The sequence below is a fragment of the Podarcis tiliguerta genome (genome assembly GCF_965153285.1).
Source record: "Podarcis tiliguerta genome assembly, chromosome: 11".
Taxonomy (NCBI): domain Eukaryota; kingdom Metazoa; phylum Chordata; class Lepidosauria; order Squamata; family Lacertidae; genus Podarcis; species Podarcis tiliguerta.
This window is the reverse complement of record NC_139544.1, coordinates 62,328,045-62,355,290: the sequence shown is the minus strand read 5'-3', so window position 1 is coordinate 62,355,290 and position 27,246 is coordinate 62,328,045. Positions and strand designations below refer to the sequence as shown.

At 48.7% G+C, this 27,246-nt stretch overlaps 1 protein-coding gene and 1 long non-coding RNA gene across 8 annotated transcripts in view; one reads left to right on the top strand and one right to left on the bottom strand.

The window, feature by feature from the left end:
- Window positions 1-27,246, top strand: part of LOC310659622 — a 325,082-nt gene that overhangs the window by 65,728 nt on the left and 232,108 nt on the right. The gene's annotated exons all lie outside the window — the stretch shown is intronic.
- The window catches only part of IL11RA (interleukin 11 receptor subunit alpha), a 140,739-nt gene that overhangs the window by 17,299 nt on the left and 96,194 nt on the right, over window positions 1-27,246 (bottom strand). For 6 of the 7 annotated variants that reach the window (XR_014502795.1, XR_014502796.1, XM_083403045.1 and 3 more), the window contains 5 exons: window positions 16,271-16,370; window positions 12,062-12,122; window positions 11,700-11,866; window positions 10,337-10,451; window positions 2,239-2,271 (listed from right to left, as the gene is read on the bottom strand). Coding sequence is in view for 5 of the 7 variants with exons in the window: in XM_083403045.1 (XP_083259171.1) it covers window positions 2,239-2,271; window positions 10,337-10,451; window positions 11,700-11,866; window positions 12,062-12,122; window positions 16,271-16,370 (476 nt within the window). In the remaining 2 variants the exon portion in view is untranslated. Of the gene's footprint in view, window positions 1-2,238; window positions 2,272-10,336; window positions 10,452-11,699; window positions 11,867-12,061; window positions 12,123-16,270; window positions 16,371-22,814; window positions 23,382-27,246 lie in introns of those variants that run through there. The other variant, XM_083403048.1, reaches the window with a different exon arrangement.

The window sequence follows — 27,246 nt, the reverse complement described above, 5'->3', positions numbered from 1 at the left end:
CTTTTAAAATGTGGCTCTTGGGTGTGTGTGTGTGTGTGTGTGTGTGTATTCTTGGGTTATTGCTTTTATTTTATATACTGTGATCTTTTTATGTGAACCACCCTGAGACACCCGGGTATAGGGTGGTATAATAATAATAATAATAATAATAATAATAATAATAATAATAATGCCTGATAAAAACTGAAAGCCATCATTGCGCACCATGACCCTCTGTGCGCCCAATGTGCTGAAGAGCCTTGCATACTTCTGCATTGGGACCTAAGCCTGGAGAACCAGTTTAGCCCTCGACTGGAAGTGTCAATGAGGCCTACAAGGGTTTTCAGGAGAGCAGGGGAAAGTCAGCCCCTCTCTCCCCAGCCCCTTCCCCCAAATGACATCACCATTGTTCAGGAATCTTGCCTGCCAGCGTTGATTTGTGTGCCTTGGAGTAAATTTGCACACCAGGGCTTTCCTGCTTCCTGGCTCAGAGCCAAGATGCTTTTGCATTCCCAGAAGGTCACAAGCAGGTTGCAAGGAGGCTTGCAAGTGGGGAAAGGAAACCGAGCCGGATCCTTCTGGGTGTGCGATGCTATGTGGCGATCGCGTGCGAATCGTGGGAGCAGCTGGGCTGAGGCGTGCAATCTCCGCGGGCACAGAGGAAGGAGCCGTCAAGCCCAGCTGCAAGATGGGAAGTCTTCCTTTGCTGGAGGCCCCAGTGGGGAAAAGACAAAGGGAAATGGGAATGGGAAGCATCCAGAAAAGGATAGGAAGCAGGGGCCATCATCCATTAGTCCTGCCAGCCTGAAAAAAGAATGCCTACCTTCCTTGCCAACAAAGGTCCATATAGTTCAAGCTCTGGTTTTCCCAGTAGTGATGTATGGAAGTGAGAGCTGGACCATAAAGAAGGCTGATCGCCGAAGAATGGATGCTTTTGAATTCTGGTGCTGGAGGAGACTCTTGAGAATCCCATGGACTGCAAGAAGATCAAACGTATCCATTCTTAAGGAAATCAGCCCTGAGTGCTCACTGGAAGGACAGAGCCTGAAGCTGAGGCTCCAAGTCTTTGGCCACCTCATGAGAAGAGAAGACTCCCTGGAAAAGACCCTGATGTTGGGAAAGATGGAGGGCACAAGGAGAAGGGGACGACGGAGGACGAGATGGTGGGACAGTGTTCTCAAAGCTACCAGCATGAGTTTGACCCAACTGTGGGAGGCAGTGGAAGACAGGAGTGCCTGGTGTGCTCTGGTCCCGGGGGTCATGAAGAGTCGGACACAACTAAACGACTAAACGACAACATCCCTCTGAAACCTCCCAGACGTCTCCTGGAAAAGGCGGTTTTGAGAGAAATAAACCATCTTGAGTCCCTTCTTTGAAAGGCAAACTTTTTAAGTCCTTTCAAATTCAATGGGAGATGTATAGGGTTGTGCTGTGATGCTTTTAAAACGATAAAAGAGTTGAGTTTGCAAATATTTGCTGCGCTAGGCTCTGCTTCCATAGCTGGAGGCAGCAGCGCTTCTGAATACCAGCGGCTGTGAATTGTAGGAGGGGAGAGCTGCTCTCATTTTTATCTATTATTTTTATTTCATAAAATTTATACACTGCTTGGTTGTAAAAAAAAATAACCCACCAAAACTCTCAAAAGTTTACAAAAACAAGAAAAACTTTCAAACATACCAAAGTTAAAATAGTACAGTCATACCTCATGTTATGTTTGCTTCATGTTACATTTTTTCAGGTTGCGTCCCGCGGTGACCCGGAAGTAGCGGAAAGGGTTACTTCTGTGTTTCGTCGCTCGCGCATGCGAACGAACACTAAATCACGCTTTGTGCATGCGCACAAGAGCCAAATCGCGCCACGCACCTGCGCAGATACGGCGCTTCAGGTTGCGCACTATTCATGTTGGAACGGGCCTCCGGAACGGATCCCATTCGCAGCCAGAGGTACCACTGTATAACAAAATTCCTGTGGACGGGCATCTCGTTGGCCCTTGTGAGAGATGAGCCACTGGCCTGGTCCAGGCGGCTCTATTTATATTATTTAAAAGGAGGTCAGAAAGAAGAGGTGGAATGCTCAGCTAAGAGGAAGGGGCCCAAGCCAGAGGGAGGCAGACTTGGGTTCCATAGGCGGATTCCTAAGCAGATGGACAGGAAAGTCTTTCCTGTAACGGAGTTTCTGCAAGAGAAGCCCAAGGAGCTATCGCTTGGGGCATCCCTGGGACGCAGTCTTGAGACAAAGGGCTGGACCACAAGAACTCACCTTTGCTTCTTGGATTCAACCAGGGACCCACTCCTGGGGAAAAACAGGAGAAAAAGGGAGAAAGCATTGAGGAAATCTGGCACGTGAGCAGGACTTTGGAACAGGGAGAAAACTGCATTCTACTATTATAAATAAAAAATTATTATTATGCGCCCTCCCATGAGATGTCAAAGGAATAAACAACTACCAGACGTTCAGAAGACAGCCTTCAGATAAGGCAGCCCTGTTTAGGGAAGGTTTTAATGACTGATGTTTTAATGTATTTTGAATCTTTTGTTGGAAGCTACCAGAGTGGCCGGGGAAACCCAGCCAGATGGGTGGGATGTAAATAATAATAATAATAATAATAATAATAATAATAATTTGCTTTCTCCATACATGCATCTCCTAAATTTGCTCCAGGGGTTTCCCCAACCAATCTGCTGGAACAGGTTTTTTTACGGGGGCAGGTGGGCACAGGGAGAAGAAATGACAGGGAGGTTACACTGTACTTCTAAACGCTGTTGCTCTAGTGTGATTGTTTAGTTGGACACCACCCTCTGTAATTATTACAGCCATCCTGCAATTATTACCACATTCATTTGCTTATTTCATAAAATGTAGAAGCCGCTTGATTGGTTGTAAAATAAAATTTTAAAAAAACACTTCTAAGAGATTTACAAAAGGAATAAAACAATAACATTATTGGTAAAAAAAATTTTTTAACTCATTTAGAATGTTCAAAAAATTGAAATCAGTGATAAACTGAAAACAGATCAAAATGCACTTGGGTGTTTTCTACATGTCTGGGTAGAGTTTTCTAAAGAAAAAGGTTCTGAGCAGGCGCTGGAAGGAGCAAAGGCGCCTGCAGGATTATATTTAACAATATTTATGCCAAACAACATTTATTACAACTTACATTTGATTGTAATAAAACCTCCGAGTGGTTTACAAAAAACAAAACACATTAAAATTACCCATATAAAAGACAGTTAAAAACTGCTGTTTTGAAAATACACACGTCAAAAACTAAGTGAAATCAACAATTGGCTGACAGCAGCTTAAAATGCAAAAAACCTCTACTTGTCTGGATAGGACTTCCTAAACAAAAACATTTTCAGCAGGCGCCAGTAAGCATAGAGCAAAGAACTCTCCCCATCTCTCTCTTTTAAAGCTTTTTTATTTTATTTTAATGCTTTGTTAACTGTAGTTACATCCATTACATCAAAGACATTTTATAGTCTGTAAATCAAGCTCATCAAACTAAAAATTCCATCAAAGAAGTATATATCTTCATAAATTTGACTTCCCGTCCTTCTCAACATCTTTTCACTCTAGTAAACCTATTGCCTAAATTTATCAGCAAAATCATAATAAAGTATTAATATGCATCTATGTATATATATCTACTTTAGCCCATTTAACCTTTATTTACAGAGCTTATTCAAAAGCTGCTACCGAATTCAGATTGCAACACTTATTTTTTAAGTAACTCTTTAGAGGTTTCCAGTGATCAACGAACTCATTGTTTTTGCTTATCTTTAATCTTTTCCGAGAGACTATCTAGTTCAGCATATTCTACCAATTTTAGTAACCATTCTGATCTGATGGGGATCTGGTCACTCTTCCAATCTCTCGCTATGAGTCCTCTCATGGCTGTGGTGCCATAGAGAAAGATTTCCCTTATCCTCCTGGCTATATCTGGTCCTGTAAAAAAAGGTAAAGGGACCCGTGACCGTTAGGTCCAGTCGTGGCCGACTCTGGGGTTGCGGCGCTCATCTCGCTTTACTGGCCGAGGGAGTTGGTGTACAGCTTCCGGGTCATGTGGCCAGCAGGACTAAGCTGCTTCTGGCAAACCAGAGCAGCACACGGAAACTGCCAGAGCGGTACCTGTTTATCTACTTGCACTTTGACGTGCTTTCGAACCGTAATACCCAATAATACCCAATGGGGGGGGGGATGGATTTAACATTATTTGAAACTGCGTATGTGTGCCAGAAGGTTTTGAACTTTTTACAAACCCACCACATGTGGAGCATTGTTCCACCTGATTCTCTGCATCTCCAGCATATATTAGGGACAGTTTTGTACATTTTGGGGAGTTTAGAAGGGGTTAAATGGAGGAAGAGGGATAGGGATAGAGATAGGGAGATAGAGATAGAGAGATAGAGAGATAGAGAGATGAGAGAGAGAGAGAGAGAGAGAGAGAGAGAGAGAGAGAGAGAGAGATAGTCATAGATAGATGGAGAGAGAGAGAGAGAGATGAAAAACAGCACTTGGTTGGTGAGCTTGTGTTGGCGGGAGGTTTGATCCTGGGGGTTTTCGGCTCACAGCTCCTGATGTCACCTCCTAGGCCACCTTGGCCGTGCTCCTGCTGAGCATATGGGAGGGCACGTGCCCTGCAGCCGGCCAGCACCCACACCAGGGCCCATTCCGTCCTGCAAAGGAAGGGCACTGCACCCTGGCCAGCTGCTTCAGTGTAATGCCAAGGCTTGGCCAGAAGGAGGCAGCCTCCTTTCAGAGTCGAAGGCCGGATACCTATTATTCATGTTGTTCATTCATAAAATTTATACACCACTCGATTCCAAAAACGACAACGTCAAAGCATATCACACAAAGACAAAACAAGAAAACGAAGAACCCTACTTTAAAACATAACAAGAAGTTAGAATGCTAAAACACATTAAAACAGCAACATCTGTCTAATCCTCTTTTAAAGCCATCCAGGGACTTCTTGAGAAAGCGAGTTCCAAAGTTCAATTTTTCTCTGCCTCTTAGCCCCCTGCTGGGTAGTCCCGCTGCCCTTGAGGGGCTGCTATAGCCCACTTTGGGTACCACTGGGCTAGCATGTCAGTGCCCGGCTTGCCCAACACCACAAAAGGTTGCCCACATGCCTTCTAAACTCCAGGTGTGCTCTATGGCAGAGGTGGATGCACGGCACAGGGGAGTCAAGATCCCCTCTAGATTGATTTGGCTGGGAAGCCAGATGTTTAACTCCTCCACCAGCCAAGTTTGGCAGGTGAGCACCTGCCAATCTCCTAGCATCACAATGACTGTCAGACGAATCATTTCCTTTCCCTGCGCATTTAAAAAGCAATTTCTCTGGCAATCAGCTGGCCTGGAGTGCCTGCAAGACCTCATTTTGGGGGAACCAAAAATTGTATTCCGCAGCCAGAATGGTATTTGCCCCAAGGTGGAAGGAGTATCTTGTTCCAATCAAGAGATTAAATTGATGGATTATGCCAAAATGGCAAAATAAATGGGTGTGGTAAGAAACCAAGAGGAATTATTATTTTTTTTATTAAAGAGTGGAGAACATTTGTGGAATATTTGAAAAATCATGGCATGCAAGTAAGGTCATTAGTAAGGTCAACTCAAATCAAGCAGTTAAAAGTATTATCAAGATTAATTGTAGAATAACTTTAAAATGGAATAAAGTGGAAAAATGCAGTGTTAAATATTTAAATGAGATAAGAAACCACAAAAGGGTTGGAGAGGGAAGACTAATATGTATTTGTATTGGAAGTATGTGATGGTAAGGTGCGTATTTGTAAATTTTTGAAAACTGAAATAAAATTTATGAAAATAAAATAAAATGGGGAGGTCCTGCTGGTGGAGCCCAGCTGGCGTTGACCTGTGACAGGGCCTTTTTAGTGGCAGTCCCAATGCTGAGTTGGAATTGCCTTACACGTGATGGATTCACAAGAAAGGAAATTCCATCTCAACTTTGGGAATAACTTTCTGATGGCAAGAACCGTTTGCCACTGGAACGGACTTCCTCAGATCGAAAATTTTAAAAACAATTACCAAACCATAGGACACGGGTGGCGCTGTGGGTTAAACCACAGAGCCTAGGGCTTGCCAATCAGAAGGTCGGCGGTTCGAATCCCCTCGATGGAGTGAGCTCCTGTTGCTCGGTCCCTGCTTCTGCCAACCTAGCAGTTCGAAAGCACGTCAAAGTGCAAGTAGATAAATAGGTACCATTCTGGCGGGAAGGTAAACGGCGTTTACGTGCGCTGCTCTGGTTCCCCAGAAGCGGCTTAGTCATGCTGGCCACATGACCCAGAAGCTGTACGCTGGCTCCCTCGGCCAATAAAGCGAGATGAGCGCCGCAACCCCAGAGTCATCTGCGACTGGACTTAATGGTCAGGGGTCCCTTTACCTTTACCTTTTTACCAAACCATAAAGTGTTGTCTTACAACAGATGTTAAGTCTTGTGAGCATCAAAGCAAGCTCAGAATTTTTTTTACATTACAGATTAAGCTCACATCCACAGGGCACATTTCAATCTAAATCATTAAGATAATTTCTCCATAATGACTGCTAAATTACAGTATTATTGGTAATAAACGAAGTAAATCGAGAACATATGGAGTCAAGCCAATCTTTCTTTGTTCTTCCTCTTACATCCTCTGATGATGAGTTTAAGCACCACTTAAGTGCTATATTCCACACTTGTTGGGTCCAGGTTTTGAAGGTGGGGGGGGGGGGCTGCCCGCCCCTCAACTGGAAGCAACGATCATATTTTCCTGTTTATAAGACGTTCCTGTTTATAAGATGCCCCCTATTTTGGGGGACTAATTGAGAAAATGGGGAGAGATCATGCAGAGTTGATGAGTATTTTGGGGGGGAGGATTGCCCACAGTTTTTGAGCTTTTTTGGGGGGTGGGTGCCTAAAATCACTCACCCGCCTGACCAACGCTGAAAATAATGAGCGCCGCCAAAGCCACCAATCGACTGCCCGATCACCGCCAGCAGCTGTCAATCGCACCCCCAAATGCCGTAGCGCCAGCCTATCAACAGCAGCCCTTGCCGCGGTCACCAAAGACCCGCCCTTTCGCCGATGACAATCTCCTGCTCACGGCAGCAACCAGTCGCCAGTCCACCCTCTGCACTCTCCATGTATAAGACGACCCCAAATTTTCCATGTCATTTTCTAATAAGAAATCCTCGCCTTACAAGCAGAAAAATACAGGATTTGTCTCACTGCTGTCATAAGAAAGAAGACCTGTGTTTTATCGCGACATGTGGGTTGTTAACGTTTTACACTGACAGCTGGGCTAGCATAGGATCAGGTAAAAGATGTTGCCCTGTTATTACGGAGGAAAATGAAATCCCACCCTCATAGATAGATAGATAGATGATATAGATCTACCAGCTACCACCTCCCTCTTCTGACTCTCAGGAGCAGCTACTGAGTGGGGGGGCTTCTCCTGTGCCTTGAATGGGGGGGCTCAGCTTGCTTCCTTCTTCCTATAGGCTGTCTGGGCCAGGATTCAACCCCAGAATGGCAGATGAAGATGACGGACTATATGGAACTTGCCGAACTGACTGGGAGACTCTGAGACCAGAGGGAAAAAATGGTGGAAGAAGATTGGAAGAAGTTTAAAGAATATTTGAAAAATATGTTAGTATTTAAATCTTAGAATAGCTTTGGAAGTGGATAAAGGCTGTAGGGTTAGAAGTAGAAGATAGTGCATTTTAAAATAGTATTATTTCTGAGTGATAAAATGTGAAGATTTTTATGGTAAAAGTAAGCGCGATAAAAAAAGGTTAAAAATTATGATAAATGTAAACTGCTAAAGATGAGGTAAAATGAAAATCAGATGGGGGGGGGACTTGGGGAAGCCCACCTAACAATGTTTAGAAAAAATAAGGATAAGACAAAAACTTGTTTGTATTGTTTGTTTTTCTGTTTGTGTTGTTTGGTTGTGTTATAAAATGAATTTAAAAAATTGGGGGGGGGGGGGAGGAGTCAACTCCAGCCAGGCGCTCCCTTTTTGAAGAACACCACAAGAGATCTTCCTGCTGGGTCCCTTGAGCTGTTGTTGTTGCTGTTGAGTTGTTTAGTTGTGTCCGCCTCTTCGTGACCCCCTGGACCAGAGCACGCCAGGCCCTCCTGTCTTCCACTGCCTCCCTCATGCTGGTAGCTTCGAGAACACTGTCCCACCATCTCGTCCTCTGTTGTCCCCTTCTCCTTGTGCCCTCCATCTTTCCCAACATCAGGGTCTTTTCCAGGGAGTCTTCTCTTCTCATGAGGTGGCCAAAGTATTCGAGCATCAGCTTCAGGATCTGTCCTTCCAGTGAGCACTCAGGGCTGATTTCCTTAAGAATGGATAGGTTTGATCTTCTTGCAGTCCATGGGACTCTCAAGAGTCTCCTCCAGCACCAGAATTCAAAAGCATCCATTCTTTGGCGATCAGCCTTCTTGATGGCCCAGCTCTCACTTCCATACATCACGACTGGGAGCTACCCCTCACTTTTTTAATAGGGAGGGAGTGTGACTTTGGGTTCTTTACGGCTTGGCTAACTGTGTCGGAAAGGTGCCAGAGGGGCTTCAGCCCCCCTTCCCCCCTCCCGCCCTGCGGTGGACTTGGTGGGGCTGGAACCGTCCTCTCGGTTACTCCACCCTTCTGGAATGTCGGGTGGAGACATCAGGGGCCCCCGCCTCCCTTTCCGTCCAGGCAGCACTTTCCCCTTCGTCTGGAAAGACACAAATCTTTCTTCTTCTTGGTGAGTATCGATTTGGACAAAGCAATGGAAAGCCGCGTGGTGTGTTTTTTGGGGAAGGGCCTCCCAGCCAGCCAGCCAGCAAGGTTTGGAAAAGAACGCAGCATTTGCAAGGGCAGGAGAATGTCAGAATGCAAGGAGAGGGAGGAAAGCCAGCCAGGATTCTGCCGCCCCACCCTAACCTTTATCTCCCACCCGATCCCTCTACTCTGCCTGCAATAACTGAGAAATGGGTCCAAGTGTGTGAAGAGAGCTGCCCTGGCCTGGACATTCCTTTGATCAGCGTTACCATCACAGAGGAGGCAGACCATGAAAATGAAGGGTCTGGAAACAAAGACTTAGGAGGAATACTTCTGGGAGTTGGGGAGGTTTGGGCTGAAGAAGAGAGGACCGAGAGAGGACATGAGGATACTGTTGGCATCCCACTGTCTCAGGAGACGAGGAAGGAGTGTGTCTTTGGGGGTGAAGACCAACCGCTGGGGAGTTAGAGCACCTGCAGTGGTTGCAGAGACCGATAAGGGAGAGACATGTTTTGTTGCAGCTGAGGCAGAGGAAGGTGTCTAGCTGTGTTGCTGCAGATGCACCAGGGCGTTTCTTCTCTCGGCGATCCTCCCAGCGGTCATTCCTCCTCTGGTCACTGCTGTGGATGCACTGTTAGAATTCCTGCTCCGTGATTGCAGTCATAGGATTGTTGTCTTTCACATGACAGTGTATGTTTTGACTCCACAGAGTGGGAAGTGACAGAGACAGGATGTTTGTGTTACTATGTTCCATGAAGTGGGACTATTGTCCTTTGTCTTTTTCTCTTTTTTCTGTCTGATGCTAGAGAGAGAGGGAGCCATGTTGCAGTGCTCTGTGTGTGTTTATATGTAAATAAGGTAGATTAGCCAAAATGCTGAGTTGCTGAGGTCTGTTACGTAAGCTGCGAAGACTCTGTGGATCCCTAAGTGTGTCTGTTGGCATCGGTCGCTGTTATGTTAGGGCAGAAGAAAGCTTTTGAAGCTCCTGAGCAAAAGACCAGGAGGGAGAGAACATGCCAGTCGGGCATGTTTCTCTGCCAGGGTCCTACTCGAGTGTAGGCTGAACTCCTGACATGCAAAACCTGACTGTCTCCTGGCTCTGCAAGGGATTCCCACACAGCAGGGCTTTGTGTCATGTTTGCAGACAACTTGGTCTGCTGGCAGGCCTGGTGCCTGAAGCCTTCTCCTTGGGGATCCTGAGAGCCATCTTCCAATAAAACCAGCATGTTTTCTGTTTCTCCAGAGGGTAAAACCCGAATCAGTGGACTCAAATGACACAAAATGAGATTCCGACTAACTGTTAGGAAGACTTTCCTGATGATAAGAGTTCCCTTGGAAGGTGGTGGCGTCTCCTGCGTGGGAAGGTTTTAAGCAGAGTGGGGGGGGGCATCTGTCAGGAAGTCTTAGCTGTGATTGGGCTAAGGGGGTTGGGCTAGATGACCCTCAGGGATCCCTTCCAACCGCACAATTCCGTGATTTTATGAACACACGAACTAATCTGCCATGCTGCACACCAGCTGGAGGTGGGTTCTTAGTTGTGGCGCAGGTACGCGAGGCCCCGATCCCTTCCGCAGACCCAGAGGCCTTACCTGTAGGAAGTGATGTATCTGGTGGGCAGGAAGGTCTCGACGGTGGAAGCCCAGAAGCAGGAAACGTCCTCATAGTTTGGTGCCGTGCAGAAGATGGAGGGCTTCCCTGGCAGGTCTGCGGGAGAAGCAAGGTGCGGCTTGGAATAAGGGCACAACCAGGGCAGGGAGCATGTCTGGTCTTCCTCCAACGGCTCCCGTCTCCTGCCTAAGTTCAGGCGAGGCCCAGCTGCCAGCTCTAGCACCCCAGACCAGCCCTTTCCTCCTGGCAAAAGCTCAAGGTCAGCCCAGCAATCGGGGAAGGGCCACAGCTCACTGTTAACAGCATCTCCAGGGTTCTGTTGGTGTGTGAGAATCTAGTTTTGGGTTGTCATTTCTTTCCGCAGCAGAGTTCCTTTTACAGAAATGTTTTCCTACATCTTTTACTTCTTTACAGCATCAGCATTCTAGCCATCTCTTAGCAAAATTCCCATTACAGGGATAAAAAAAATTGGTTCTGTTTCCCAGAATCTTTATTACAGTCATACCTCGGGTTACAGACGCTTCAGATTGCGTTTTTTTGGGTAACGGACCCGCCAAAACCCAGAAGTACTGCAACGGGTTACTTCCGGGTTTTGGGGGTCGCGCATGCACAGAAGCGCCGAATTACAACCCGCGCATGCGCAGACGTCGTTGCAGGTTGCGAACGTGCATTCCGCACGGATCACATTCGCAACCCGAGCATCCACTGTATTTACAAAACTTTACGCTGGTCATTGGTAAATAAATAGAAACAAATAAAGCAACATAGTTGATCACATGCCCTAATAAAGGCACCTGTTGCTGGGGAAATTCTCCATTGCCTAGCAACTTCTTCAAGACCATTTTCAAGATTCTTCCAGAATATTCCGACAGGTTCAATCCTCAGCATCTCTCAAGCTGGGAGAAACACTCTGCTTGAAACTCTAGCCGGTGGAGACAATTCTGGGTTCGATGGGACTTCCTATGTCCCTAACCACCCCGTCCTCGTTCCCAAGAATTCCCCCACCTTGCCAGGAACCTGTGCAGCCCAGCGGCGGAGGAAGCCTCTGTGGCACTTGGGGCCGGGAGAACTGCCCACAGGGAGGGATGGGATGGGACGTGTGGCACCCATTCCCACCGCCCTCCACTTTTGCTCGCCTGCCTCCTTCCCGTTCTCTTCCCAAGGGGCCGGGCAATTGCACCTGGCTGGGGGGTGCGCTCTGCCACAGTGGCCAGGCCGGGGTGTGTGATCTGGTGTGGCCGCAATTGGGCCCAGCTGGGATCTTGTCAACTCCCCTCAGGGATGGCACCTGGGACAACCGCACCCACTGCGCTCCACCTCTGGTGCAGCCGAACCCTAACTTACGTCCGAGACGGAGCACAGTGGAGCTGAGGAGGACCCCGCTGGTGTCGTGGCAGCTGTAGACCCCTTCGGAGGAGAGCTGGGTGTGGGATAGGAGAAGCTGTCCGGCCTGCACCACCGAGTCTTCCGGGAGGACGGGGCCTCCATTCCACCGCCATTCCACCGAGGAGCTGAAAGCCAGAAAGCCGCAGTGAGGATGCATGAGAGGCAGCGGCGTCTTGTCTGCAAACATGCCCTGTGTTCCTTGCCGAGGGGCCCAGAAAACCACCCTGGCCCGTCCCAAGGTGGTCCTTGCCTCCCCTCCCGCACTCAGAGGGCTTGCAGGATCCCTCTGGAAGGGACCACGACTGCTTGGAGACACCTACCCGGGACTTGCTCCAGCACACGTCAGGATCACTTCGTTCCCCAGCTGGGCATACGTCACCCCTGGAAGAGAGGCCCATGAACATAAGGAGACCAGAACAACTGGGACATCCCATTTTTTTATGGTGAGGAATCTCACACAAACATCCCAGAGCCGGCACGCTGAGCAAGCCTTGCTCCCCAAGCAAGGGGGAGAGCTTAAAAGCTCTTTTGCACCAGTTCTGCTTGGGTCGCCCGGCACAAAAAGAGCTTTTAAGCTCTCCACATCGCTTCCTGGCAAGCCTCGCTGGGCACATGGTCTCTGAAAGTTTGGGATGCTCTCTCTCCTCACCTCCCAGGGTTTGGATATAAGCGATCTTTGGGTATACACAGACCCCTTGCAACCAAACCCTGTGATTGTACTGTATTACATTTCTTGGGAAGGATGAGCACTTTGGCAAAGAGCCTCCCCAGATAAGCACAGCCCAAACTCAAAAGTGATGGGACTGTGGAAAGGACATGTGGCCTGGAACAGAGGCGATCAGAGTTCCTTCATTTGGGGGGGGCGAGACCCCCTCTTTCCCCCAAGAAAAGGGGCTACGGTGGCACATTGTGTAGTTAGAGAACAGTCCAAATCTTGTTCTGATTGACTTTGGCCAGAGTCCAGAGGGAGCAACTGACCACCACCACACCCAAACATTGGCAGGGATATCACCTCCACCTATGTGGTTTTTTTTTTTTTATCTTGTGTTTTTATGTTGTGAACAGCCCTGAGATCTACAGATGGAGGGCAGGATACAAACTGAATCCTCCTCGTATGGGAGAGGAGGTATTTTACCTGAGCAGCATTGGAAGCTGTCTTATATTTATGTCTTTTGAGGAACTTTATTGACTTGTGTGTGCTGAATATATTTCCAAAATGTGCCTTAATAAAGCCCTGAAACGTTATTCAGAGTCCATCTCTTTGGAGATAGAATATTAATCTCCATCCTTCAATTCCATATACAATGGAACCATAATTTTCCAAACAGCCTTCATCACAAGCCTGACACTATATCTGGAACTAGACTTGATAATCAGGTAAAAATAATATTCTTTACTCAGATTTCACTATTTTGACCCATATCCCTAATTCTACGTGCCTATTTTATACTTCTGCTTTTCATCTTTTAACTTCCATCTGTTGCTACAACTGTTCTCTCAGTTTGATGATGATGATGATGATAATTTATACCCAGCCCATCTGGCTGGGTTTCCCCAGGCACTCTGGGCGGCTTCCAACAGAACATTAAAACACGATAAAAGATCAAACATTAAAAACTTCCCCAAACAGGGCTGCCTTCAGATGTCTTCTAAAAGTCAGATAGCTGTTTATTTTCTTGACATCTGGTGGAAGGGAGTTCCACAGGGCAGGTGCCACTACCAAGAAGGCCCTCTGCCTGGTTCCCTGGTTCCCTGCATTGCAGTAGTCCAAGCAAGAGATAACTAGAGCATGCACCACTCTGGCGAGGCAGTCCGTGGACAGGTAGGGTCTCAGCCTGTGTACCAGGTGGAGCTGGTAGACAGCTGCCCTGGACACAGAATTGACCTGCACCTCCATGGACAGCTGCGAGTCCAAAATGACTCCCAGGCTGCGCACCTGGTCCTTCAGGAGCACAGTGACCCCATTCAGGACACCAGTCTTGCTCCCGGTCACCAGTCTTCTGGATTATAGACATTATGAAATGAAATAAAAAAATCATCTCCCCCCACCAATCTCTGTGGTCTCTTGGGCTGCTTGAGAGAGCTTTAGCCCTGTGCTAGGTAAGGCAATCGGAGGACAAAGGAACAGGGCTGCTCTCCTGTTCGATACCTGCAAGGTACGTCAAGTAACAGGAAGAACCCGACTCACAAGCCCCAACCTGCTGTGCCTAAGGTGAGGCAGCGCCGGGGCTTGTTTGCGGGGCTGCCAGTTCACTTGCCCCCGCGGGAAAAAGGAAGAAGCTGCTGCCAACTTGGCCAATAGATCTGTCTGTCAGCAACATAACATGCATGCCAGGCAGGTGAGTCCTTCTACCTCGTCTCTCTGCAGCCAAAACAGCTGGAGGGCACCGGTTTGGGAACGCTGTCGCAGAGAAAAGCCAAGTATAATCTCCCCAATTACAGGGAGCAAGGCTGGGGGGGGGGACGACTCTCTGCTGGGGACCCCGGAAAGCACCCAGTAGCCAGAATAGGCACTAAGGGCCCAGTTTAAAGATTAAGAACCTCAGAACAGAAGAAGAGTCTGACGGATTAGCCCAATGGCCTTTTGACTTCACCATCCATTTCTCACAGCAGCCAACCAGTGGGAAGGGCAGCAAAACCTGCCCCAGCCGTTGGTACCGTTCAGGAGGCCGGGGGAGAGACTTGCCATCGTTGCCCCCCACCCTGACATTCGCCTTTTGGTGCTGCCAGCCTCCTCCGGAGGAGAGATGCGAGAGCCAGAGGTTTGCCGCCCAGCCTGTATGCCAGCCACGTGCCATCAAAGCCTCTTCTTCGAATGCCACTTAAGCAGGGCTCCTTGGGATGCAGCAAGACCAGGGCCAGAAACTTCATTGTCAGCTAGCTTTCATTTTTGCTTCGAATTCACGTACTTAAGCTTTTCTGCAATGTCTTCTGCGCTTGCCAATTGTTGATTTTCGTTATTTTGAAATCGCAGGCATGTTCTGCATTTTGCATATTTGCATTGTTCTCTGTTTGGCTGTTTTGAATGCTTGCTGTGAGCTGCTTTGGGGACAGCGCATTGTGGAAAAGCCACATACACACTCAAACAAACCCACAAGCAGGACTCAAGGAGCACAAGAGCAGCTCTGCCCTCCTGTGGCTTTCAGCAACTGATATTCAGCAGTGTTGCTGCCTCCAATTGTGGATGCAGAGCATAGCCATTGATAGCTCTCTCCTCCATGAATTTTGCCTAATCTTCCTTGAAAGCCATCGAGCTTCTCTGAATAATAATAATAATAATAATAATAATAATAATAATAATAATAATAATTTATTTATACCCTGCCCATCTGGCTGGGTTTCCACAGCCACTCTGGGTGGCTTCCAACCGAATATTAAAAACAATACAGCATCAGACATTAAAAACTTCCCTAAACAGGGCTGCCTTCAGTTGTCTTTTAAAAGTAAAATAGTTGTTTATTGCCTTGACATCTACTGGGAGGGTGTTCCACAGGGCAGGCACCACTACTGAGAAGGCCCTCTGCCTGGTTCCATGTAACCTCCTCACAGGGAGGGAACCACCAGAAAGCCCTTGGCGCTGGACCTCAGTGTCTGGGCAGAATGATGGGGGTAGAGACGCTCCTTCAGGTATACAGGACCGAGGCCATTTAGGGCTTTCAAGGTCAGCACCAACACTTTGAATTGTGCTCGGAAACATACTGGGAGCCAGTGTAGGTCTTTCAAGACCGGTGTTATGTGGTCCCGGTGGCCACTCCCAGTCCCCAGTCTAGCAGCTGCATTCTGGATTAGTTGTAGTTTCCGGGTCACCTTCAAAGGTAGCCCCACGTATAGCGCATTGCAGTAGTCCAAGCGGGAGATAACTAGAGCATGCACCACTCTGGCGAGACAGTCCGCGGGCAGGTAGGGTCTCAGCCTGCGTACCAGGTGGAGTTGGTAGACAGCTGCCCTGGACACAGAATTAACCTGCGCCTCCATGCACAGCTGTGAGTCCAAAATGACTAAGAAGTCCCAAACACTGAGACCTGTCTTCATAAGAGCGCCCTCCATCATTTTGCTTTCCCCTTGGTCCCTGCTTCCCACCACTCTGAGCTGGTCTATTCCTTGGCCCTGATCCTGCTAAGACTTACCTCCCTGGCTCTAACCCTGCAAAACAATCCTCCAAGCCCTCGAGCAGGCATCCCTCAACTCGACCCTCCAGCACTGAGACCTGTCTTCGTAAGAGAGCCCTCGATCATTTTGCTTTCCCCTTGGTCCCTGCTTCCCACCACTCTGAGCTGGCCTGTTCCTTGGCCCCGATCCTGCTAAGACTTACCTCCCTGGCTCTAACCCTGCGAAACAATCCTCCAAGCCCTAGAGCAGGCATCCCCCAACTCGGCCCTCCAGATGTTTTGGGACTACAACTCCCATCACTCCTAGCTAACAGGACCAATGGGCAGGGATGATGGGAGTTGTAGTCCCAAAACATCTGGAGGGCCGAGTTGGGGGACTGCCTGCCCTAGAGAGATCCTCGTCTGCAGGTGTCAGCTCACCTTCTTCTCCCCATTCTCCTGACATGGTGATGGACGTGGTCACCGAGAGAGCCGCCAAGAGGACCACCACTCTGCCGACACAGGAGACAAGGGTCAGCATCTGAGAGCCGGGGAAAAAAAGGGGAGAAAAGAGACAATACTATAAGGCAGGTGGTCCAGCCCTGATTTGGGGTGTGGGTGAATTCTCAAAACGAGCAGCACACAACAGGAACACCTACAGATGGGCTGCACAATACTTGTCATTTCTTAGTGTGGCAGCACCTACACTTTGGAACTCCCTGCCACTTGACACCAGGCAGGCGCCTTAGAATCATAGAATCATAGAATCCTAGAATCATAGAGTTGGAAGAGACCACAAGGGCCATCGAGTCCAACCCCCTGCCAAGCAGGAAACACCATCAGAGCACTCCTGACATATGGTTGTCAAGCCTCTACTTAAAGACCTCCAAAGAAGGAGACTCCACCACACTCCTTGGCAGCAAATTCCACTGTCAAACAGCTCTTACTGTCAGGAAGTTCTTCCTAATGTTTAGGTGGAATCTTCTTTCTTGTAGTTTGGATCCATTGCTCCGTGTCTGCTTCTCTGGAGCAGCAGAAAACAACCTTTCTCCCTCCTCTATGTGACATCCTTTTATATATTTGAACATGGCTATCATATCACCCCTTAACCTCCTCTTCTCCAGGCTAAACATGCCCAGCTCCCTTAGCCGTTCCTCATACAGCCTTCACTGTACCAGCACCTGCTTAAAACATCTTTGTCTAGGCAAACCCATGTAGAATGTTGGCATGGGTTTTAATCTGTGTTTTTAGTTTTCATGTTGGTTTTAAATTAGTTTTTAAATACCTGTTCTTAACCGTCAACTTCTGCATTGCAAGGATTCGTGGGGTCCCTTCCAACTCTGCCGTTCTAAGATTAATGTTTATTAAATTTATTGGTCGCTTTTGTTGCCACAGCAACTCAAAGTGACTTGCAATATTTTAATTTAATACAATTTGCTCTAAGTTCCGTATTTTTCGCTCTATAAGACGCACCAGACCACAAGACGCACCTAGTTTTTGGAGGAGGAAAACAAGAAAAAAATATTCTGAATCTCAGAAGCCAGAACAGCAAGAGGGATCACTGCGCAGTGAAAGCAGCAATCCCTCTTGCTGTCTGGCTTCTGGGATAGCTGCGCAGCCTGCATTCGCTCCATAAGACGCACACACATTTCCCCTTACTTTTTAGGAGGGAAAAAGTGAGTCTTATAGAGCATAATATACAGTAATTTTTATGATGCCTATTTATGGAATTAATGTTTTTAACCTGTGGGGTTTTTTTTTGTCTCAAACACTGTCCTAAATGGTAAAGGAACTGCTTAATTGACTGTAAACTGCTTCGTGTCCATCAGCGGTGATCTATAATGGCGATCTACAAATATCAGAAATGAATAAACGAATGGAAGTTTTTTGAGGGGCGGGGGCATCCCAGAATGAAACCCACTCTGCTGGTTTGCCAAAAGCTGGAAGGGGTGTGTGAACCCTCTGGCAGGCTTGGACCACGTTGGAGCCAGGCATGGAAAATCAAACAGCTAATCTCCACGAGCAAATATTGGAACAGGGAGGAATTGGAGTCGGGAAACAAAGGCACTTCCCTCGATTGCTACCTGCGCCACCTTCAGGGTTCGCTCCCAGGCATCTCCTGCTCCGTCAAGGCTTTGGGCCAAGGAGAGGCAAAGGAGGAGCCCCAGAGAAGCAAAGGGTGGGAAGGGGCACCCAAAGCCCATCTAGCCAAGGGTCACCCCTGTCCACAAGGGTCCAAGAGGGATCAGTTTACTAGGCTTTGTGGTAGTGCTAGCCTGGGGAGGAGCCGCTATGGTGAAGGGAGGGAAAGACATTTAGTAAAAAATAATAGAGTGCTGGACTAGGACCCGAGTTCGAATTCCCACCCAGCCATGAAGCTCACTTGGCGACCTTGGGCTGCCTCTCAGTCTAGCCTACCTCACAGGGTTATTGTGGGGGTTAAATGAGGAGGTGGAGAACCACGCTTGCCACATGGAACTCCTTGGAGAAAAAGATGGGATATAAATGCCGTACAGAGTAATAAATTAAATTAAACGGAAACTCCGTAGAGCCGACGAACCCATAGAGCCAAAGGACTAGGCTCATTTGGCACAGTCCCTCCATGAACTTAGTCATTTCTTGGGGAGGCTAAAGCGGCCTGGCACCCTCCAGCTGCGCTGGACTACAACTCCCATGAGCCCCAGGCAGCATGGCCATTTGGGGGGTGATGGGAGTTGTATTCCCAAACAGCTGGAGGGCGCCAGGTTGTACACAGCTGTGCTAAAGGGGGGCTGGGATGTTGCGGCTGGCGCATGCACAAGCACACCACGTGTGCATGCGGCAACCGTTGCAAAATGTTGCAGCGCACCCTTCTTCCTAATATCCTGCTCTCTCGCCCTCGTCCTCTTGCCCCAGTTTCCAGCTACACTTTCCCAGGGGACACACCATGGCTACAGAAAGCACGCTCCATTGACCCGCTCACCTCTCGAGCTGCCGTGGCCCCACAAGACAAACAGGAACGAAACAAACAGGGAACGTAACAGGCCTGAGTTGTGTCCTCTCCAGCCTGTCCTGCTGTATCTGCCGGATCTGGCCCCTCTTGCCGCCGCACAAGTGGAAGATCCCGAATTGGTGAGGTGGCAGGTTTGGGACTGGACCAGCCCAGTATAGGAGGGTCCTTAAAAACACTCCCTACACTGTGTTTTCTTTCAAATATGGTATGGGAATTTGGTGCTCGATCTGCATCTTTGCAGAAGTCGTAGCTTGGGATCACAGCACCCTGAACACGGCAACCTCAACAAGGTCACTTGCACCCCACAGTTTAATAAGGGCATCATTGCTTATTTTCACATCAGTGAATAAGGATGTGTGGAAGTAAACAAGACACCCAAGTTCATTCCAGGCTCCTTGGCTGCCTGTCTGTGTAGGGTGCCCAAACTTTTTTCAAAGAGGGCCAGATTTGATGAAGTGAACATGCGGGAGGGCCAAACAAAGTTGTTGAGCTTTTTAAAATAATAATAATAATAATAATAATAATAATAATAATAATAATAATAATTTATATCCCGCCCTCCCCAGCCGAAGCCAGGCTCAGAGCGGCTAACAATAAAAGTAACACAGCGTTCTAAAATCAATTCATTCTAAGATCAATTCAAAATCAAATTAATGGCAACCATTGGGCTAGAGTTCTGTGAGGATTACCAAAGGAGGAGGTCAGGCTGTGCCTTGGCCAAAGGCCTGGCGGAACAGCTCCGTCTTGCAGGCCCTGCGGAAAGATGTCAAGTCCCGCAAGGCCCTAGTCTCTTGTGGCAGAGCATTCCACCAGATCGGGGCCACAGCCGAAAAAGCCCTGGCTCTGGTCGAGGCCAGCCGAACCTCCCTGTGGCCCAGAATCTCCAAGATGGTTTTGTTTGAAGACCGTAAGGTCCTCCGTGGGACATATCAGGAGAGGCGGTCCCATAGGTACGAGGGTCCTAGCATTGAGGTTGCCAAGCTTTTTAAAAGGATTTTACCCCAGGACATATACTGGCACGGGGGCAGGATTAAATCGACCGGTGGGCCAGATTAGGCCCCTGAAACGGGCTTTGGACATGCCTGGTGTAGACAATATGGGGCTCAATACATTACAAGGAACCTTCCAATGTCCAGTGCTTTTTTGGAGACACTGCAATGATTATTTTAAAACAAGCCAACTGAGTACAGCAGCCTCCACCCCAAACAAGCCTTCAAGGAAGATGGAGTAAGCTTATTTTTTCCCTGCTCTGGAGGGCAGAACCCAAACCCAAAGATTCAGATGAGAAGAAAGGGGATCCCGACTGAACCTTGGGAGGAACTGACTAATGGTAAGAGCTGCTGGACAGTGGAATAGACTCCCTAGAAAGGGGATGGACTCTCCTTCCTTGGCGGTTTCTAAGCAGAGGTTGGGCGGCCATCTGTCATGGATGCTTGAGCTGAGATTCCTGCCTTGTAGGGGGTTGGACTAGATGACCCCAGGGTCCCTTCCAATTCTACAATTGTACTATTCTATGAGACGGGCCTGAGCTAAGGCCTATGGGGAAACTGTGAGCAGAATCAGAGGTTCTCCTGGCCCCTCTGTGACTCGCTGTATGGAGGAGACAACAGGCAAAGATTCCTTTCGAAGTTGCTGAGTTCATTCCAGAGCGCTTAGTGTTCAAAAGGAGAGCGATGGAGGCGCAGACTGCTCCTCCCACAATCTGGTTTCAATAAATGCCCGTTTCACAGAGAGACGTTTCCCGGGACGCAGTCCAAGGACTGGAGACCAAGCCCCCCCCCCCCCACAAAGCGGGTGACTAAACTCGGGGGCAGGCTGACTCGTGAGGGACTGGGCTTCCCCTGGCAAGTTGATCACAGCCTTGCGAAATCAAAGAGCCGCTTGTGCCAAATTAGTGGACACGGCGCAACGTGGATCGCAGGGGAATCGCCTGGGAAGAGCGGGGGCAGAGTGGATGACCTCTGGGGAACCTCTTGACCTTGCAAGCCGGAGGAAGCGCATTGCAGGCCATTTGCGCCATGTGCGGAAGAAGCCAAACAGGCAAGATGGTGACTGGACTTGCCTTGAGGCAGGAGAGGCCTGGCATTTTCCAAATACAGTGGACACCCGGTTTGCGAACGTGTTCACAACCCACAGCGCTCAAAACCCGTGTCTGCGCATGCGTGGGTTACAATTCAACGCTTCTGCGCACAGCGCGCTTTAGCGCTTCTGCGCATCCACCGAAATCCGGAAGTAACCCGTTCTGGTACTTCCGGGTTTTGGCGGTCCGCAACCTGAAGCGTCTGTAACCTGAGGTATGACTGTATGAGGCATTTAGCATTGACGCAACACTGAAATGGCCACAATGGATGCAAGAAGGTCCTGTGCTGGATCAGGCCAGTGGCCCATTGAGTTCTCACCCTGGCTGAACAGTTGCCTGGGGGAAACTTGCAAGCAGGGTCCCAGCACAAAAGCCCTCTCTCCCCCTGCGGTCTCCAGGAAGTAGCAGTCTTTAGAAGGATTGCTATCTGCAACCCCCTTCTCCTCTATGAAATGGTCTAATCCTCTTTAAAAGCCAACCAGGTTGGCTGCCATCTCTGCTTCTTGTGGGAGGGAGTTCCATAGTTTAACGCGGAGCTGCGTGGACAAGTCCTTTCTTCTGTCTGCCCTGAATATCCCAAAATTAAGTTTCATTGGATGTCTGCAAGTTATAGTGTTACGAGAGAGAAAGAAAAACTCCTCTCTAGGCACTTCCTCCCTGCAGCGACTGGCCAGGCTCACCTAGTGAGCTTCATGGCTGAGTCAGGATTTGAACCCAGGTCCGACACGCCAACAACTCCATCCCAATGACATTGACCTAACACTGAAACAGACACACTGGGCCTTTATCTTGTCCGTTTTATTTCTTCTGTGCCAACTAATGCCACCCTTGAAAACTGACTCAAGGAGCCTGCTCTTTTTGATAGATGCGTGTATGTTCAAGAGGCCGAGATAGAGAACGGGAGGAGGGCTGGATCTCCAGCTTGTTGCCAAGCGAGGATGAAGCCGGGATCTGGTGCTCTCGGTGGCAAGAAGCAGATCCAGAGCTACTTTCTATATGAGCCACAGCAGAAGCCTGGAGCCAGAAGAATAAAAGCAGGGGTCCCCAAACTAAGGTCTGTGGGCCAGATAAGGCCTGAGGGACTCGTTTATCCGGCCGGCCTGCAGCGACCCCTGCCGCCCACTGCCACCACCCACTCTTACTGGCGCTGCGCTGTGCGGCTGCCCACTTTCACGTCAGAGGAGAACCGGAAATAGCTTGTGCGCATGCGCAAGCATTATTTCCAGTGCACATCTGGGTCGGAGGAGGCCCATGCACATGTGCACAAACTATTTCCGGTGCTCCTCCGACCCGGAAGTGCGCCGGAAAGAGTGTGTGCGCATGCGTATGGGCATACGTTCCCCCGCCCTCCAGCCCGCTGCGCAATCAGCACTGGAGACACCGGCCCAAGGCACGGTAAGTTTGCTGACCCCTGAATAAAAGCATTCAAATAAAATCTCTGCCTACCCCGTGCCTCAAAAAGAATGCAAATGTATGCAAGACTTCATTGTGGCGCAGGGTTTAAGGAGCTAGGCCAGCATTCCCGCAACCTGGTGCCCGCCAGATGTTTGGGACTACAGTTCCCATCAGTCCCGGCCTGCACCTCCTGCCTCTCAGCCTACTAACCTACCTTGCAGGGTTGTTGTTGTGGGGATTAAGCACCGTGCGTGTCACCATGAGAGGAAAAAGTGGGGTGGAACTGACTGCTTGGATAGCTCATCCAGTAGAGCCTGTGGCTCTTAATCTCAGGTTCACTGGGCAAAAAGATTCCTGCATCGCAGGGGTTGGGCTAGATGACCCCGCGGGTCCCTTCCAGCTCTATGATTCTACGAACTTGCAATGCAACAAAAACAACACCTTCCCCATATTTAGACAGCCCCCGTTTTGCACTGCTGAAAACACCTCCACCTCCCCAGATTTCCGTACACACTCACCCAAGCGGCTCTGGTCCGGCCTCCCAAATCAAACAGTCAGCTTTTCCCCGGCCAAAACAGCCGCTCTTGGCAGGGAGGGATGCCCAAGTCTTGGGTACGAATCCAGCCCGCACCTCCGAGCGGCCTCCCAAATGGGGCAACAGGCAGCGCGCTGACCCAAGAGGATGCTGTTGGGGGGTCTTTATAATTACCAGAGCGCTGCTGCCCCAGGGGCATATTTAGCGAGCTGCTGAGTGTTCAGCGAGATGCATTTGGAGACTGCTGGAAATATTCCTTTAACTAGCTGGCAATACTTTGCTCGAACTAAGGCTTTATTGTTCCGAGCCGACCGTCGATCCCAAATACGAGAGTTTTCGTTTCTTGTAAAGCGCAGCTCCAGAATAAGCCTTGCTGTGTGTGCCGGGACTTCCTGGGCCTCTCCCGACCCCCCCCCCCCCCGCAAACCGCAGCAGGACCAGCCTGCAGCTACCACACTGTCCGCCACCGCCCACCCCCAGGCACCACCGGCTCAACAGCCGGGTGAAATCCCTCTCTAAGCCCCTGGCTTTTGCTTCACCCGTCCCGGACCAGGCAGAAAGACTTTGGTGAAGCAAGATGTCTGGAATAGTTTGACATGGAAAAAACAACATCTCTCCAACCTATAATGGATTGGCATGTTTATTTATACGTGGATTCCAGGGACCGATGTGGGGCTGCAAACAGAGCAGAAATCCTAAACAGGCCAATTGGAGGCCTGTCCTTTGCCAGCTGCTTTCTCCCTTCATGAACGCCAGGAGGGGGCGTGGGGGCTGAGCTGGAGGAAGCTAGACCTGCCACCGAGATCAGGATTAGACCCCAAACTCCTTCTTCCAGCAGTGCCGTGGTGTTCACACAGCGGTAGTGGCAAAAGAGAGAGGGATCGAGTCTGGCTGTGGTTTCCGGGGCGGGCTGGGTACTGAGTGCAGAGGGACCCAACTGCAAAAAAAGAGGAGTTCAGGGATATTAAAAATAAAATAAAATTATGAGTTGTGTGCCTTTGCTTATCCATTTGTATTGTGTTATTTAACACACCGTGAATTGCTGCCATTTTTATTGATTACGGTCTAGAAATTATTTATTGTAATTGTGAAGAGTGGATTTCTGTTTAACTATTATTTGCTGATATTTAATTTTATTGTGTGCTGTTATATTCTAAGGGGTTATTGAATGTTACTTTATTTGATATAAGTTGTTTATTTCAAAGCTATGTTTTTCTTATGACATTTTTGTATTGGTTATATTGTTATAAGGGGTGTGATCTTTGTTGTTCCTTCAGTTTGTGTTTTGTCTTGTAAACAGTCATACAATGGATCCTGAATGCCTTGCAAGTCGAACGTTTTGGCTTCTGAACGCCGCAAGCGTGACTATTCTGGTTTGTGGACGCTCTTTCAAACCTGGATGTCCGATGGGGCTTCCAATTGGCTGCAGGAGCTTCCTGCAGCCAATCAGAAGCCGCACTTTGGTTTCCGAATGTTTTGAAAGTCGAATGGACTTCCGGAATGGATACTGTTTGACTTCCAAGGTCTGACTGTACAGCCATGTACAAAAGTGGTATACAAATCAAAAATGAAATGAAGTGAGATGGCCACAGCAGACCAGCCTCTTGTCTGCAACCTGGGCCAAACGCCTCCAGGCCCCCATAGCAGGAGGAACTGCAAGATAAATTCAGAGCAAAGCAACTCCGTTCTTTCAAGGCCACGGCGCCTATAGGATGGTTTATGGAGCCTTCAGATCTCTGGGCATCTTCCTGCGCCCATGAGCTGCTCTGGCAGGACGGAAAACGCCAGTGTTTAGTCTGTGTCCGTCATTGTCACTCTGTTTGTTTATCGCCGCTCACTGTGGCTTGAGCGGCGGCGAGCAAGGATGGCTTGTTTTTCCACCCTGTGCTCTTTGATTTCCTCTCCCCAGGGCAGGTTCGAAACCTCACAGGCCGTCCCACAAGGAGTCGTCGCCATCATCGTTCTGGGCAGCCGCATCTGTGCCGAGCAATCCAACCTGGGGGGCGGCTTTCGAAAGGAGAGGCAGAAGGGGAAATCTTTGGTGGTGTTCAAAGAGAGAAGGCAAAACTGGAGAGCAAACTGGACTCTCCTTCCCAGCAGACAATGCAAAGCTGGTGAAATGAGGATTGCTTCACCATTGGGGATTCCACAGTCATTGTCGCCGCATATCAGCTCACTTATTTGTTTATTTCCCTTTCCTACGGACTTTTCCCAGATGCCACGCCACTCAGATCCTACCCTATACGGCCCTTTTGGAATAAGCAACTGATTTGAAGGCATCAAATAGTTCTCTGACCCTGCCAAGACTTTGTCGCAAAGAATCAGACCTTGTAGGGGAGACGAGTCCCCTGGAACGAGGGCAGAATGCAGTTTCTATTTGGGTAGCTTTTAAAGCTTTCAGGGCAGCGTAAATCACAGGGCTGGCTGGCTCGGTTGTTTTCTTACACAGCCGGCATTTGGCGGCTAAATGACCGTGGAACTCAGCGCCACATGATGTGGTTGGGCAGAGGCCAGAGGTCTGGCAAGCTTCCCTGAGGAACTGAGGCAAGCAAGTGTTTCCAGATGAACAGCCCCTGCCAGGAACAGGGGCTCACAGAACCCCGATGTGGGAGAGAGAGAGAGAAGAGAAGCTTTTGAGCTGAAGCTAATCTACTGAGGGGGCTCGTTTGCATTACATAACTGAACTGCTTTTGAGGTGGTTTGACTGTCAGCACAAGAACCTTGCAAACAATGGCACCTTTGTGAGGGTGCTGAGAATCCAAAGTGACAATCCTCAAGGTGCTTCAGCTGTGCGCCTGAGCTTGAAACAGGTTACAGAATCACAGAACAGGGTTCCCATGAAGTCATCTAGTCCAACCCCCTCTTTCACAATTGAACAGATCTTACGGTTAGAAAGTTCTTCCTGATGTTTAGTCGGAATCTCATTCTATGAAATACCTGAAGATGGCTATCGTATCTCCTGGCTAAACATACCCAACTCTCTCCTCTGTTCCTCATAAGGCTTGGTTTCCAGACCATTTTGTAATGATCTGTGGAACTCCCTGCTGCAGGACGGCTTTAGTAGAGGCTTGTTATATAGTGCTTAAAATTGAATAAAAAATATTTAAAATGGAAAGAAAAACACCAGGAAGAACTTTCTGATGGGAAGAGCCATTTGAAACTGGAACAGATACCCTGGGGAGGTGGTGGACTCCTTGGAGGTTTTTAAGCAGAGGTTGGATGGCTGTCTGTCAGGGATGCTTTAGCTGAGATTCCTGCACTGTGGCGGAGGTGGGGGTGGACTGGATGACCCTGCGGGGTCCCTTTCAACTCTACGATTCTATGGTTCTGTGATGCAGGAGGGAAAGCTAAGGGAACAAGGAAAGCAAAGGTGCCAAGCAGTGCTGTTTGTTGAGAATCGTCCCCTTTCACACCATCCTACCCTGCTTGTAATTGCTTTTTAAAATTGATTTGTTAACAAAAAGAACACAAATAGAAAAGAAACAACAACAAAATCAAGGGGGGGGGGAAATAACATCTCTAATTTAAAACATACAAAAAGTTAGAATATTAAAAACACGTTAAAATTACCTCAGCTTCCTAAACACCTGGGCTGGCTCGCCTGGTGCCGAAAAATGCTCAGCGAAGGAGCCTGTTTATCTCAAGAGGCAGGGAGTTCCATCATTACAAAGAATAAAGCTTCCATATAGTCTTATATGAGCCAGACCTTTGCAGTTGCTGTTGGCCCTGAGGGAGCATGCATGTGCCTCAAATACCTATGAGGAATAAAACTGACGTCCCCCCTTTCCTCTTGCAGGCAGCTTGGACTGGCACGGAAGATGAGAGCCATTGTTTTAACAGCCAGATCCAACACCCTCCCCGCCCCGCCCCCCGGCTTGCACATATGCTGTTCAGACTCACACGTAAACAGCGGGGCCATAAATCCTTCGCTTTCCACATGCTTTCTCCATTAAAGCACACGAGAAACCCATTGCGCTTCCAGCCCTCGCCCAATAAATGAAAAACTACCTCGTCAGCCACGACATTAGCTAGCCATATTTTTGCCCTTGACTCTTGGCTCTGAAAGGAACATATCTGCGTCCTCTGGACTTGTGAAATTTGATTTCTTTGCTGGTTTTTGTGTGTGCGCACGTGTGTGTTAAAAGTAAAATTCGAAAAGCATCCCACTCAAAGAGCGAGTGAGAGAGGCAGTGGCAACAGACTGCAAAAGAGGGTTCAGAGGGAGCCACAAATGGATGCACACAACACCGATGGTCACAGAAAAGGCACACGAAAAGGCTCCAGCCCCTGGTTTCATAGGTCACGCACCAGATCACCAGATCAGGCTCCACAAATGTGGACAGGAAGGGAGAGGACCAGATATTCAACCCCAGGAGACGGAGGTGGCTGCCGGCACAAATCCTTGGGTCCCGACT